This window comes from Brachyistius frenatus, unplaced genomic scaffold (genome assembly GCF_029030835.1).
Source record: "Brachyistius frenatus isolate BFR_SWC_R1_liver_20210118 unplaced genomic scaffold, ASM2903083v1 Contig_21, whole genome shotgun sequence".
NCBI lineage: Eukaryota > Metazoa > Chordata > Actinopteri > Embiotocidae > Brachyistius > Brachyistius frenatus.
The window spans coordinates 4895242-4907406 of NW_027210620.1; the positions used below are offsets into that span (position 1 = coordinate 4895242).

Consider the following 12165-nt stretch of genomic DNA (forward strand, 5'->3'; position numbering starts at 1 on the left):
TTAGAGTAAACAACTTTGTCAGTATTAAAGCAGCTTTGCTATGAGCACATTATCTAGAACTACATCAATCCAAAATAACAAAAATGGAAGTACACTACAGATATGACATTAGTATTGATTTAATTTTTCAGGTTTGGTAAGAGCTGGCCTCTTTTATGAATTGTACCATATAACACAAGCCTTTATTCTCAGCTAAGCTCTTGGATGGTTGTTTTATTATCATGTGAAGGGTGTTATATGTACGATGTTAACACTTCTTCATCAGGCACTGAATTTGGAAACAAAATGTCCTTACATCTTGTTCTAACAGCTCTACATATTTTTGTCCCTGACCCACATAGAGTGGTTGTTTCCATATAGCAACAGAGGAGTTTCAATCTAATTTAATAATCAAATTAAATTGATGTTCTTTCAATAATAAGCTCCTTCCACCGTCATGTTGTGTTAACGGGACTGTTTTGGCCCCAGTTGAGGTTGAATAAGGATTTCTAGAAATATTCTAATTTGGCTCCATATTTAGTTGATATGAGCAACTCTTTGGCCTTTTTAATCTTTTTTTTTTCTTAACATGACTACGTCAGATTCAAAAATCACGGTCCCAACCGGAGAACTCTTCGTCTGCCTTCGTCTGGTCATGAGGGAAACGATCAAAGTTGATGTAGCAAGGACCCTGAAGGAGGACAAAGTTTTGTTAAATTGAGATTTATGGAGGAAGCTGGTATGCTAGCCTGTCCCTCAGCATATTTTTTAAACACAATCAGAGCTGATTTGATACGATAGATTTCTGTAAATAACACCCACACAGTCCCAATCAAGCACAATAGCTGAGTTTTGAAGCTGTAAATTCCTTTATAAATATGAATTTAACCTTGATTGTTGCACATTTATTAATATTAATACAAAATTAAAAAAATACTAGCGAAAAAGGCTCTTAATCTTAATATTTACCAATGAAATCCTTTCAAACGGTGAACCCGCTGTCATTTTCTTGTTTATTAGAAACTACAAAATGATGCCGCCCTCCACTGTATTGGTAAAAACACTCAGCTGATAGTTTGACTTGCCTTGCGTATGAGACGTACTGTGGGAGCGTCAAGCTGACCCATACGAAGCTTGTGCCAGTTCATACTGCTGAACCACCTGGAGGGAGATTACAGGCAAATCAAAATTGTATTATTATTATTATTATTGTTGTTGTTGTCAAAAGGGGAAAAGCTTGATGTAGGAACATTAAGACTAAAGACATGAAAATGCAGCCACAAACAGGTTTATACCACAATGAAAAATAAAATGCCTTTTTACTGAAAGATTGTAGTATCACAAATAGGCTTACTTAAAATTCTTACACTGTTTGAAATCATCCCTAAATACATGCAACATATATTTACTGTATGTAAGCATATTCACTCGATAGTGCCATGGAAAATTACACATTAACACAAAACAATTTTCTATGCTTACATGGCATGTGCAGTTCACTGACAATTCACAGATGCAACATAATGATTAGTTTAGTTTAATGTCTGAAACCTCAGATTACTGCTTACTGAGTTACTATTGAGTTTGCATTACACAGTATAGGCAGAAGGGAGTGACTGATCAAGAGCATGATTTTGGACTCGGCCTCACATGGATGACGTATTGCCATGGTTACCTGTGATGCCGGACATCTTTGATTCCATTCTTGGTGTTTCCTAACCTCTGACCCGGCCGAGGTCTGCAATCAAACATGATTCAGTCAAAGGGCAATTCATGAGCTTCCTCTTTTCGGGACTTCATGCATTCAAAATCCATTAAAATGCAGGTGTACTGATCTGCAGACATGTTTCGTAATTCATCATCCATACTGAGGCAACACTATGAAATTCCCAAATCGACTTTGTTTTAATATGATCTAGTTCTACTTAGGAGAGTGTATGTTGCAGCATTGTCAATACGTAAAAGCTTAATCATGCCCTCAATAAGTGGTACCTTACCTGCACAGTTTGCTGATGATAGACTTGGCTGCCTCATTCAAGTATGGTGGATACTTGAGCACCCCATCCAAAATTTTGGCATAAATCTTCTGGGGCTCTGAGCTTGAAAAGGGGGGGCTGACAAATTGAAAAGAGAATAGTGTTATTACATTTTAAGACTGTTTAACAGGACAAAAAGGGCTAAAAAAAAAAATCACCCAGTCAGTCACTTGCTGTTGGGTAACCTGAACCTGAGACTGCAGACACTGAACTCTGCAGATGTCAGTTATACTTCTGTGCTGCCATCTGCTGGTTAACAATAGAGCTATTTATGTGACTGTTGTCACAAAACCCCTGAACACGTAAGAATGAAAAGCCTTGATCATTTTATTACTATATGCTATCGAGATGTGACACAGACCCCATATTAGTGTTAGTAATTTATTAGTATTACCTTCCCACTAGTAGTTCAAAGATCAGGATGCCGAGGGACCAAAAGTCAACTGCAAAATCGTGTCCCTGGTTTTTGATGATTTCTGGGGCCATGTACTCGGGAGTGCCAACAAATGAGTAGGTCTTCTCACCACGCACCAACTCCCTTGCAAAACCAAAGTCAACCTGCACAAACGCAGACAACCGCACACAAATCAAAAGTCAAACACACTGTCTAAAGACCCCATTCATGGAAAAGCACATAAACAATCTCTTGTTATGCTGCTGTATTTCCTGAACATATAATCTGTACTTGGAGCTAAAGCTGTGGAAATAAACGGGCACTTCTACACAGTTAAAACTCACCAGTTTGACGTAGCCCTTCACATCCAGCATTAGGTTCTCTGGCTTCAGGTCTCTGTACATGATGCTCTTCTTATGGAGGTAGGCGTAGGCCTCCACCACACAGGCAGTGCAGAACACAGAGATGCTTTCGTCAAAACGCCCTCTGACAATCACAGAGACGTACGAGGCTGAACTACTGTGCTCCAAAAAACACAGTTTATGTAACAACTTTAAGTTTGAAATGTTTTTATTTCCCTCAGTCTTTTTATTGCTGCTCTTTATATCTCCTGAAAACGATGTGATAATGTAGAGCAGTTATATTTCTGTGTAATATAGTGGTAGCTGTGCAGTTTTATGTATTTTTTTTTTAATTGGTGATCTGAAGATGTAATAAAATATGTATCCAATCAATCAGACTGTCACAGCTCTCGCAGCAATGTTCTGATCTCCTTGATTTACTTAACTTTGCGTAACAACCCAGCAATATTCTGCATGAACCAAAAAATAGATGTCTGAATGAGGACGAAACACTAAAGTCATTTCATTGGGACTTGACTTCTTACACTTCTTTGAGTTTGGTCCAGATCTCCCCACCACTGCAGAATTCCATGACCATGTAGATGTATCTGGTGTCTTTGAAAGCTGCATGAAGTCTACAGTGACGGTAGAAAACATGTTCAAGTTCTCTGTGCATGCAACTGTTATACAATGTTATCAAAAGATTGTAGTCAGTGTCCCTTTGATCGCAGATACCTGACAATGAAGTCACACTGAATAGCTTTAAGGATCTTCTTCTCAAACAGCATGTGCTCCTCCTGTCTCTTGCTAACAATGTGCTTCTTGCTGACTCGCTTCATTGCGTAATATTTCCCATGATTCAATGTGGTCATCTTGGAAAAGCAAAAAAACAATCATTACAGGGAAAATATTTGTGCTAAATTTTGTGGATTTTTATCAACCAAGAGAAATTTACTGTGGGCTGGGAATTAAATTAAAAAGGTCAACAAGTTCAACCAGTGGACTGACAAGTCTTAAATTGTTTGTACTGCACATTGTAGTTTTATCGGGGACAGAAAAGATGGCATCACAAAAGGAGACTGGATTTTTTTTAATTATTATTATTATTGTGTCAGCTGTTAGGTTGAGGGTCCTACAGTTTTTTTGTTTGTTTTTTTTAAAGACAATTTGATTTACACAAGAAGTGGTATTTTTCAGTAACTTTTATGCAGTGCCTGTATTTTGTAGGTTTTGTGCTGCCGTAAGTAGTTATAGTTTTATGTCTCTCAAATAAATGCTTACGGGAAAATAAACCAATCAGCTCTGGAACAAAAGAACTAATGTATTTTGAAATTCCAGCTAATATTGAAACAGCAAACGCAGACAAAACACACAACTCACCAGCTCCACGCGGCCAAATCCTCCAACTCCAAGTGTGACAGTATCTCCTTGAAAGCGGCCCTCCTGATATAGCACAGGAACCAGATCCTTAAACCTCAGAGTGGAGCTGGGACTGAGAAAAAAAGAACTTCTTACAAATTTCATTTTAAGGAGATCATGTATGATTGTGTTACATCTTTTATCCTCCACGCATCATCTTCGACAGCCACTCACCTTGACTTTTCTGGAGTTTGTGCCTCCTGCATCACTTTGGAGCTGCAAGTGAAAAACAACTCGGGATGTGAGCAGGAAACGAACCTTGGCATTCTATTTAAGTTCCACATTACATTATCGGTAAGATGGAGGAAGATTTTCATTTATGAATTCAACAGTGTTTTGCGATACATACTCATCAAAGAGCTCCAGGTGCTCTACAGGAATTGTCTCTTCAAATACCCTAAACAAAAGGCAACAATGATCAACCTGTGCATCTGTCACCAAGAGGCAAAACACCACAGAGGGCAAACACAGAGAAAGTCAACAATGACAGAGAACAATTCCACTGCAGCATTGTTCTCTTCAGGAAGCTGTCACTGCAGAGCGTGACTGAGCGGGAACATCGCCTTCATTTACGATCAGAATTCAGTGTAGAGTCAGACTCACTCCTTGTCAATGGAGAAGCAGGTAACCGGGCCGTCAGCGGAGCAGGTGGCAGTTCTCAAGACCTCCCTGCAAGAGGATAAATAGTGTAACATGTCATTGTCAACCCCTGTATGTAACTGCTATATATTTATTTGTGTGGATATTTTCTGGCTGCAAGAATTTGAAGTAAAGCTTCGTTTCGGCACCTGAAATTAATTAGTTTGCATGTTCTATACAGTATTTTACTGTAGTTGTACTGCCTCAGGAATACAGTCCATGAAAGGATACACAACATTATCTAATACTGCTAAATAGATAGAGAAAAGTTATTTTCAAGAAGTGAGAACATGTTGTATCAATGTCTCAGTCAATAAAACAAAAAAGCTGCCTTATATCTGACAATTCAAAGGCAGACAACACAAGCTGGATGACATCTGATGATTGTTTTGTTTTTTGCCAATATTACCCTTATGCAATCAAAACTATATGTCTGCTATTGGACAGTAGATGACACTATATTCTTGTATCCAAGCAGTACATCCACAGCAATAAGTTTGCTACAGTCACTGAAAATATTGGATGTCTGCTGGATTTTGTAAAGACGTTTAAAATTTTTGTCTGAAGTCAGTCAATTTTACGGCCAAAACGTCAAAGATGACTGCAGCCAAGGACGGCGTACAGAGGCTCTCCCAAATGTCCTCAGGCATGTGTTGTGTTTCCATGGTTACCGTATGAGGGCCTGTTCCCCGAAATGCTCCCCTTTTCCCATCCTGCGAATCTGCTTCTGATGCCCATTCACTTTCTTAGTCACTAAGACCTGAGGGGGGAAAACACACCTCTGATTCAGGATTTAAGAACTTATTGTCATTGTGCGAGTATGACTAAATATAATTTGCATCAGCCTAAAATGGTGCATTTATATGAGAGTTCATGCACGTTTACATTGAAAAAATAAGACGGGAATAAGATGAGAACTGTAAAATATCAGCAGTATGAAAGCACAGAGAGCAGGAAGGAGAGAATAGGTGCAAATCCAAACAGCTGGAATCACATTTAATTTAGGATTTGCAGTCACATAATGACATCCTATTACCTCTCCTTTGAGGATGATGTAGAATGTGTCTCCCTCTGCTCCTTCTCGAACTATAACGTCTTTGTCCTGGTACTTGACCTGGAAAAGGTAAAATATAAAAAACATAAAGGGTCAATTACACATATTTTTATATATATATTACTCACAAAAGCTGTAAAATTTCAGGAGCTAAAAAACTTGTGTGTGTTATAATATGCATCTTATACAGTGGAATTTTAATGTCTAATGTCTTTCTTTTTTTTTTAAGTTATTAGGATTTAAATTTCCCAATGAGACTTCTAGGTACAAACCTCCTCCATGGAGTCAATAATTTTGGACAGTTGGACATCATTCAGGTCCTTCAGAGTACGAGACCTGTCAGAGCAAATTTAGCACAGTTAGACATAAGGGGTCATCTTGTCTATAAATGCAGCAAAAAGTGGCAACTCTGTTCATGAATGTGTTACAATAAAAAAAATTAAAAAAAAACACAATCACCGAGATCTGCAAATAGATCAACACTTCAGGACGCTGGTTTTCAAAATGCTGAGCTATTCCTTTAAATGTGGTCTCTAAACTTACGTCTTGAGGAAGCCCATCAGCTCCTCCCGTTTCTTCTTGGACTTGTTGGTGATGATGGTTCTATAGGTCTGTCGCTCCATGCACCACAGATGCACCACTGTCTTTGCTGCAGCATGTGTGGATGATAATGGACTGAAATAACTCACAAAATAATACTGGACTTTAAAAAAAAAAAAAAAAAAGGGTGATCAACCCTGTACCATACAGAGCAATTTGAAAAGTTTTACCAATAAGATAATTTTTACTGAAAACATGTTTACTTAGAAAATAGCAAAATGTTTATTGTACAGTTTGGCCACTCTGGTTCTGTAAGAGGCATTCCCTTTGTTTTGCTGTGTGTGCATCATGTGCTTCTATCAAAGAACTTTTTTGCTGAGCAGAAGAAGTTGGTATTTTTGTGTGTTTTTGTTTTTTTCTTATTTAGTTAGGCTGATGGACAGAAAGAAGCAAAGACAAAACCCTTCAAGTCACCATGTACATCACACACGTCTACAGTATAAAGAACAAAATCACTGTGTCTCCACATACCTCCCAGGAGGCATCATTACATGGCCCTACCTTTGACTGTTGCTGTCCGTTTGCAGTTGTACAGAATGGCCAACTCTCCGAAAACATCCCCAATTGTTAGAGCCCGGAGGTCCCGGCCTGCCTGGGTGACAAGGAGCTCACCCGCTAAAAAGAGAAGGAAACACCCTTTAAAAATGCTTTCTATTTGTCTATATTTTATACACATTATATGAGAAGGGTACCTAAACAAAGAGACATCCGGCTGTTTTAAATACAATCCTGTATAGACACGCATCCAAACACACACTCCGTCGTGTCCCCACCTGCCACTATGTACATGCTGTCTCCTTCAGTGCCCTCTTTAAGGACATCATCCCCAGGTTTGAAGTCAGATACCATTAAGAGATCCACCATCATGGCTATTTGCTCATCATCGAGGCGGCTCAGGAAGTCATTCTTCTGGATGGCTTTGACTATCAGACTTGTCTCACTGGAGATGGAAGGTGAAAGAAGTCATGTTGATGTAAGGTGAACCCGAGGGCAGCCCCACAAACCCTTCATGTATTATTTAAGTGTTTCACATGAGCAGAGGAGGCAATTAGAGGCAGATTTGGCAAAGCAAAAATAGTGGTATTCTCTCGTCAGCAGCACTAATTTACGCACCTGACAGTTTTCTTGACCCTGGTGCGCATAATCTCCAGGGTCTCCGGGATTGGTTCGGAGGCTATGACAGCCGCACGGCTCTTCCTGACCTCGGGTTCAATCTCATTACCGCTCTGGGAGGGAAACTCTGAAATGGGCAAACAGGCCGAAACAAATATAGGGTTAAAGAGTGCCGTCAAAGATCACATGAATCATGTGTGACTTTCTGCCTCTTACCGAGATCATGATATTGACTGTGGAGTTCTTGCAAAAGTTTTTCTTTCTCCTGCAGTCGTTGCTCTGTTGAGGTCAAAGCAGAAAAACGTAGTCAACCTACAAAACATGATTTAGTATGTAGGCTAGAAATGTATGATTTTTTTTTTAGGCAGATACAGATGTAAAATAGTTTGAAATGTCCAGTTAAATAATGTTTTATGCAACATGCATTACATTTTTCCACTCATTGCGCAACAAAGATGCATCCACCATAATTGCACTAAACTGTGGTTTCCAACTTTTTTGTCAGCTATAAGCCCTTCATTGACATTTATCTCAACCACTTTTACTTTTTGCTCTTGGCAAATTATTTCAAGTGTTTTGTTTATTAAGTTGGAACTTTTTATCACGATATCTAACATTATACTTTATAATGTTTAGTTTATACAGTATATTGTAAGTATTTAACTTACCTCTTGCTACTTTGCCCACTTATAATAAACGTTCAACACGTTAATAAAATTGACTCAATGCGTGGCTATCTTTCAACCCACATCGTAATTTATTTTTTATAAAATTATTTTAGCTATTACACAATCTGGCCATGTATCTCCATGCAACTTGTAACCTGGCTTTGCCCGCCTACTGCTCACAGCTTCAGTTTTCACTGTGATACCTGTTCGCATGATGGTTCGTTCAGCCACTTTGAAAGGTGGACCAATCAGCGACCAGCGGGCGTGGATAAGTGTAAAGATGTTCTAGGAATGGCGGTGGTGGTAGAGTGAGATTAAGCAATAGGAACAGCTGTAGCAACAGCAGCAACAACAATGATACCTGTAGCCATTCACAAAGTCTGCAATAGTCATTTACTGACATGGCGTCACATTCTGCCCGCAATGGGAAAGGATCTTTGTTGTTCACAACTGGGTGAGTTTTGGCACTCAACATACAGTAGCTACATCATATGGTGGTCAATGCTGATTGCTATATTTTGAAACTATAGGAGCAGCCTTTGACCAAAAGTCGAGACCCATGTGGATGCAACAACTGGAAACAATCCCGAATGGGGATAATACCAGGCTATGCACCTTCAGAAGTATCCCAACATCGATTGTAGTGCTCAAATACAGGTAGGCCTTTAGTGCAGTAATCGCTACAGTGCTACATCAGTTATGTGGTTCGACCATGGATGTGTGGGTTCAACTAATTCACACCTTTCACCCGATCCAGGTCAAACAATGTCTAGTGTGGAGTGACCCTTTACAGTGGAAAAGTTATTGTTGTACTCACCCAGGTCTTTATTTTGTCTCTGCAGCTCCTGGTTGATCACAAGTTGCTTTTCCAGCTGCTGCTTCAGGTCTTCTAGTTGCTTCTCCATAGCTAAAGGGGAAAATATGAAAAAAATGAAATATCAGGGAGGACATGACATAATCAGAATAAGAGAATACATTTAAATTATGCATCAGAACACAGATATAAAATACACAGAAATACCAAACATAACGTTGTGTGTGTCAGTCACACACACACACACATACGGAGCCCTAGATATGCCAGACAAACTGTATTTGTGCTGATGTTTTTCACGAGCTACTGAAATCCACTCCACTGTCTGCACACAGCAAGAGTCTCGCTGAATAATGCAGACTAATGATGGACAGTCAACAGGGTGCCCTCTGAATGCTGTTACACCCTCCCAGCTTTTCCAGAAGATGTATTACTGTTGCTGTGACTGATAATGGCAGAAAACTTGTTAAATAAGTATAAAAAAAATAGAATGAATGTGCCTTTATGTATTTCTTTTATTCTTTCCCTAATGCTGCACCAATGTGAAACATTAACAACCTCTGCTGTGCTGTTTAAGTTAGTGTTTATGTTGTGTGCATGCTAACACATTAAAAGGTCCATTAGCACTGCTGCATGAGGTTAACCATACACCAAATCCAATATCCCTTCGCTCAGGTGACCTGTGTGCAAAAGCTCTACAAATAAGCTTCTTCACTGTTTTCATTTTGCTGTTATTGGAAAAACTGATTTGCCTCTATGGACAGGCAAAACATACAATCAATCCAAACACAAGGCCATTGGTTACCTGCATAGTCAATTTAATAAACGCACATATCTGCTTCAGGACACCTGACCTGTTTGCTTCTGATCACTGTGAACATCACGTGACATTGAGTTACTGCTGCCTCACCCTGAACATTGGACAGTTCTGAGATTAGACGGGATGTTAATCATAAGTCACCGAGCAATAGACCAACAAACAGTGCCGTAGAAGTATAAAATGAAGAGAAGATAGTTTCTTTGATGCAAGTTTAAACAGAAGGTGAAAGTTGGATAAGAAGCGGAGGCTCTTAAAACCTTTACAGCATTTCCAGCTGCCTAAATTAGATAGTTTCCATTACAACAGTGATTCACCATCAAATGTGATGATGCAGTTCAGAAAATCATGCAACTGCAGTGCCAAGTGTTAATAGGCCTGTGCAGCAGTAAAGACAAAGCTGTAATGGTTATTACAAGTTTAAGGGAACAAAAAAAATATGTCCCTACATGTTGCAACTCTCGAGGGAGGAGGATTTGCCTCCGGCTGTTCAATTAACATGTCACCAAAGCACATACAGGCAGATCTGTGCGCACATAATTTGTACGCTTTCTAGGAACTGGCAGCTATTAAGGAAAGACAACTAGGACAGATTAGGATGACAACCTTTTGCACCTGCTGGTCACCATTTAATCAAGGAAAACCACTCTCAATTTAACTCCATGCTTTAGCCTGGGGTGACTGCCAGTAAAACAGCGATCCACGTAGGTGCTGCACTGACAAAAAAAACAAAATAACTCTCAGAGTCTTAAAGTTTATTTTAAACAACAATATTCACATAAGCATTGATCCATCCAGCAAATGTTTCAGAGCAAGGCTGGGAAATTTGAAGAAACAGCGGTTTCCAGCTATATAACAGGAACATGATGCCAGCTATACTGATACAGCCAGCATACTGTACACTTCATACTGCTTCATTAATAATTAATGGTCATGTGTAACTACAGCTGAATGCTCATAAGAGACACTGCAATAGAAACCTGTTTGGTCTGATTAATATGAACTCTTTCCCTGGACAGTATTATGGGTATTTTGCTGCAAATCCTCATCTTTTCTTTATAATAGTGCTGTAATATTAATGATTGCAATAAATAAATAAATAAAAAAGAAGACAACAGCTGCCAATATGGATTGGAAACAGTGAGCTCCATTATAAAATATGCATTTTGATCAAATAAAATGCACAAGAAGCCTTTTCTTTTTGCATAATATACAGCTTAAAGACACAACGTAACACACATAAGCTCACACTCACCTGCAGGCAGTGTGTGATCAGAAGACAAGATGAGTGTCGGTCCAGCCTATAAAGGCCGCATGGATCAAAAGAGCCAAATAATCCCCCTGGACTGCTTGCAATATCCACTCCCAGCTGCAGAAAAGTATTTGCTTTGCATAAAATGTCTGTGACCTGCTTGACTCTCCCAGACAGTCAACAGACTGGACACACCTGAACATGCAGCCTGCAACCTCTCTAGCATTTCTTTTTCTCCCTCTGCACACTTTCTCAGCTTACACTGCCATGTCTGCACTTCAGCTTCAGTATTTTTACTTCGCTCCAGCACTCCTCAGCGCTCTCTCTCTCTGTATCTGTCAATCTCAGCAGCCCCGGTGTTGAATCATTAACCATAACCTGAGGCTCCTCCTTTCACGCCAGGTACAGGAACACAGGCACGAACAGGACGGACTGGAGAGAAAGCAGAAGTTGAGGTGTAATCAGGCTCAGTGGGATGGAATCCTGTATTTTTCTCCAGTAGAATATCATCATGCTCAAGTTTTTCATTTGCGTGTTGTTTGCCTTGAAAGATACTGATTTGTAAGTTTGGTGACATTTAGCAGCAATATATTATTTCCTGCTGATGTATATAAGAGACACCTGAGGAAAATAAATCAGTCAATGAGAAAGTCATTGTAAAAGTTGACAGATAGGGGAAGTAATAAAGTGAAGCCAATATGAGAAGCAAACAAACACCACATGAATTGTATATATATATTCTCCCATGCTTCCTTTCACATTCTTCTACCTTCGTATTATGTAAACTATCCAGTCTTTTTACAGTATTTCCATTGTAAGTGCCTTTCCTCTGAGAGTTGTGGGGCATTATTGAAGCTGAGGGCACTCAGGACAACTCAGATTTTATCTGCCAGTCGGAAAATGCCTGCTTCTTTAGGTTCCCATTTTTCCACAGAGTAAAATGCCGCTGGATGTTTTCCAGGCTGCAAATGAATCTCAATGAGGTTAGAGGGTTAGCGTTATGACAGAGGGCGTGGGTCTTTATTGTTCACGGTTAATT

General features: G+C 39.4%; 1 protein-coding gene across 1 annotated transcript in view; it reads right to left on the reverse strand.

Annotated features, from left to right (window-relative positions):
- The window catches only part of LOC138619869 (uncharacterized), a 23503-nt gene continuing 11338 nt past the window's right edge, over positions 1–12165 (reverse strand). Inside the window, 24 exon segments of the mRNA XM_069696679.1 lie at positions 1–670; positions 1065–1140; positions 1655–1717; positions 1977–2093; positions 2410–2573; positions 2754–2895; positions 3296–3385; positions 3486–3622; positions 4122–4242; positions 4344–4385; positions 4519–4566; positions 4773–4838; positions 5480–5568; positions 5845–5922; positions 6135–6198; positions 6406–6511; positions 6964–7077; positions 7236–7402; positions 7572–7702; positions 7778–7854; positions 9061–9150; positions 11130–11175; positions 11388–11479; positions 11482–11558. Coding sequence (XP_069552780.1) covers positions 584–670; positions 1065–1140; positions 1655–1717; positions 1977–2093; positions 2410–2573; positions 2754–2895; positions 3296–3385; positions 3486–3622; positions 4122–4242; positions 4344–4385; positions 4519–4566; positions 4773–4838; positions 5480–5568; positions 5845–5922; positions 6135–6198; positions 6406–6511; positions 6964–7077; positions 7236–7402; positions 7572–7702; positions 7778–7854; positions 9061–9150; positions 11130–11175; positions 11388–11479; positions 11482–11558 — 2284 coding nt within the window. The 3' untranslated portion in view covers positions 1–583.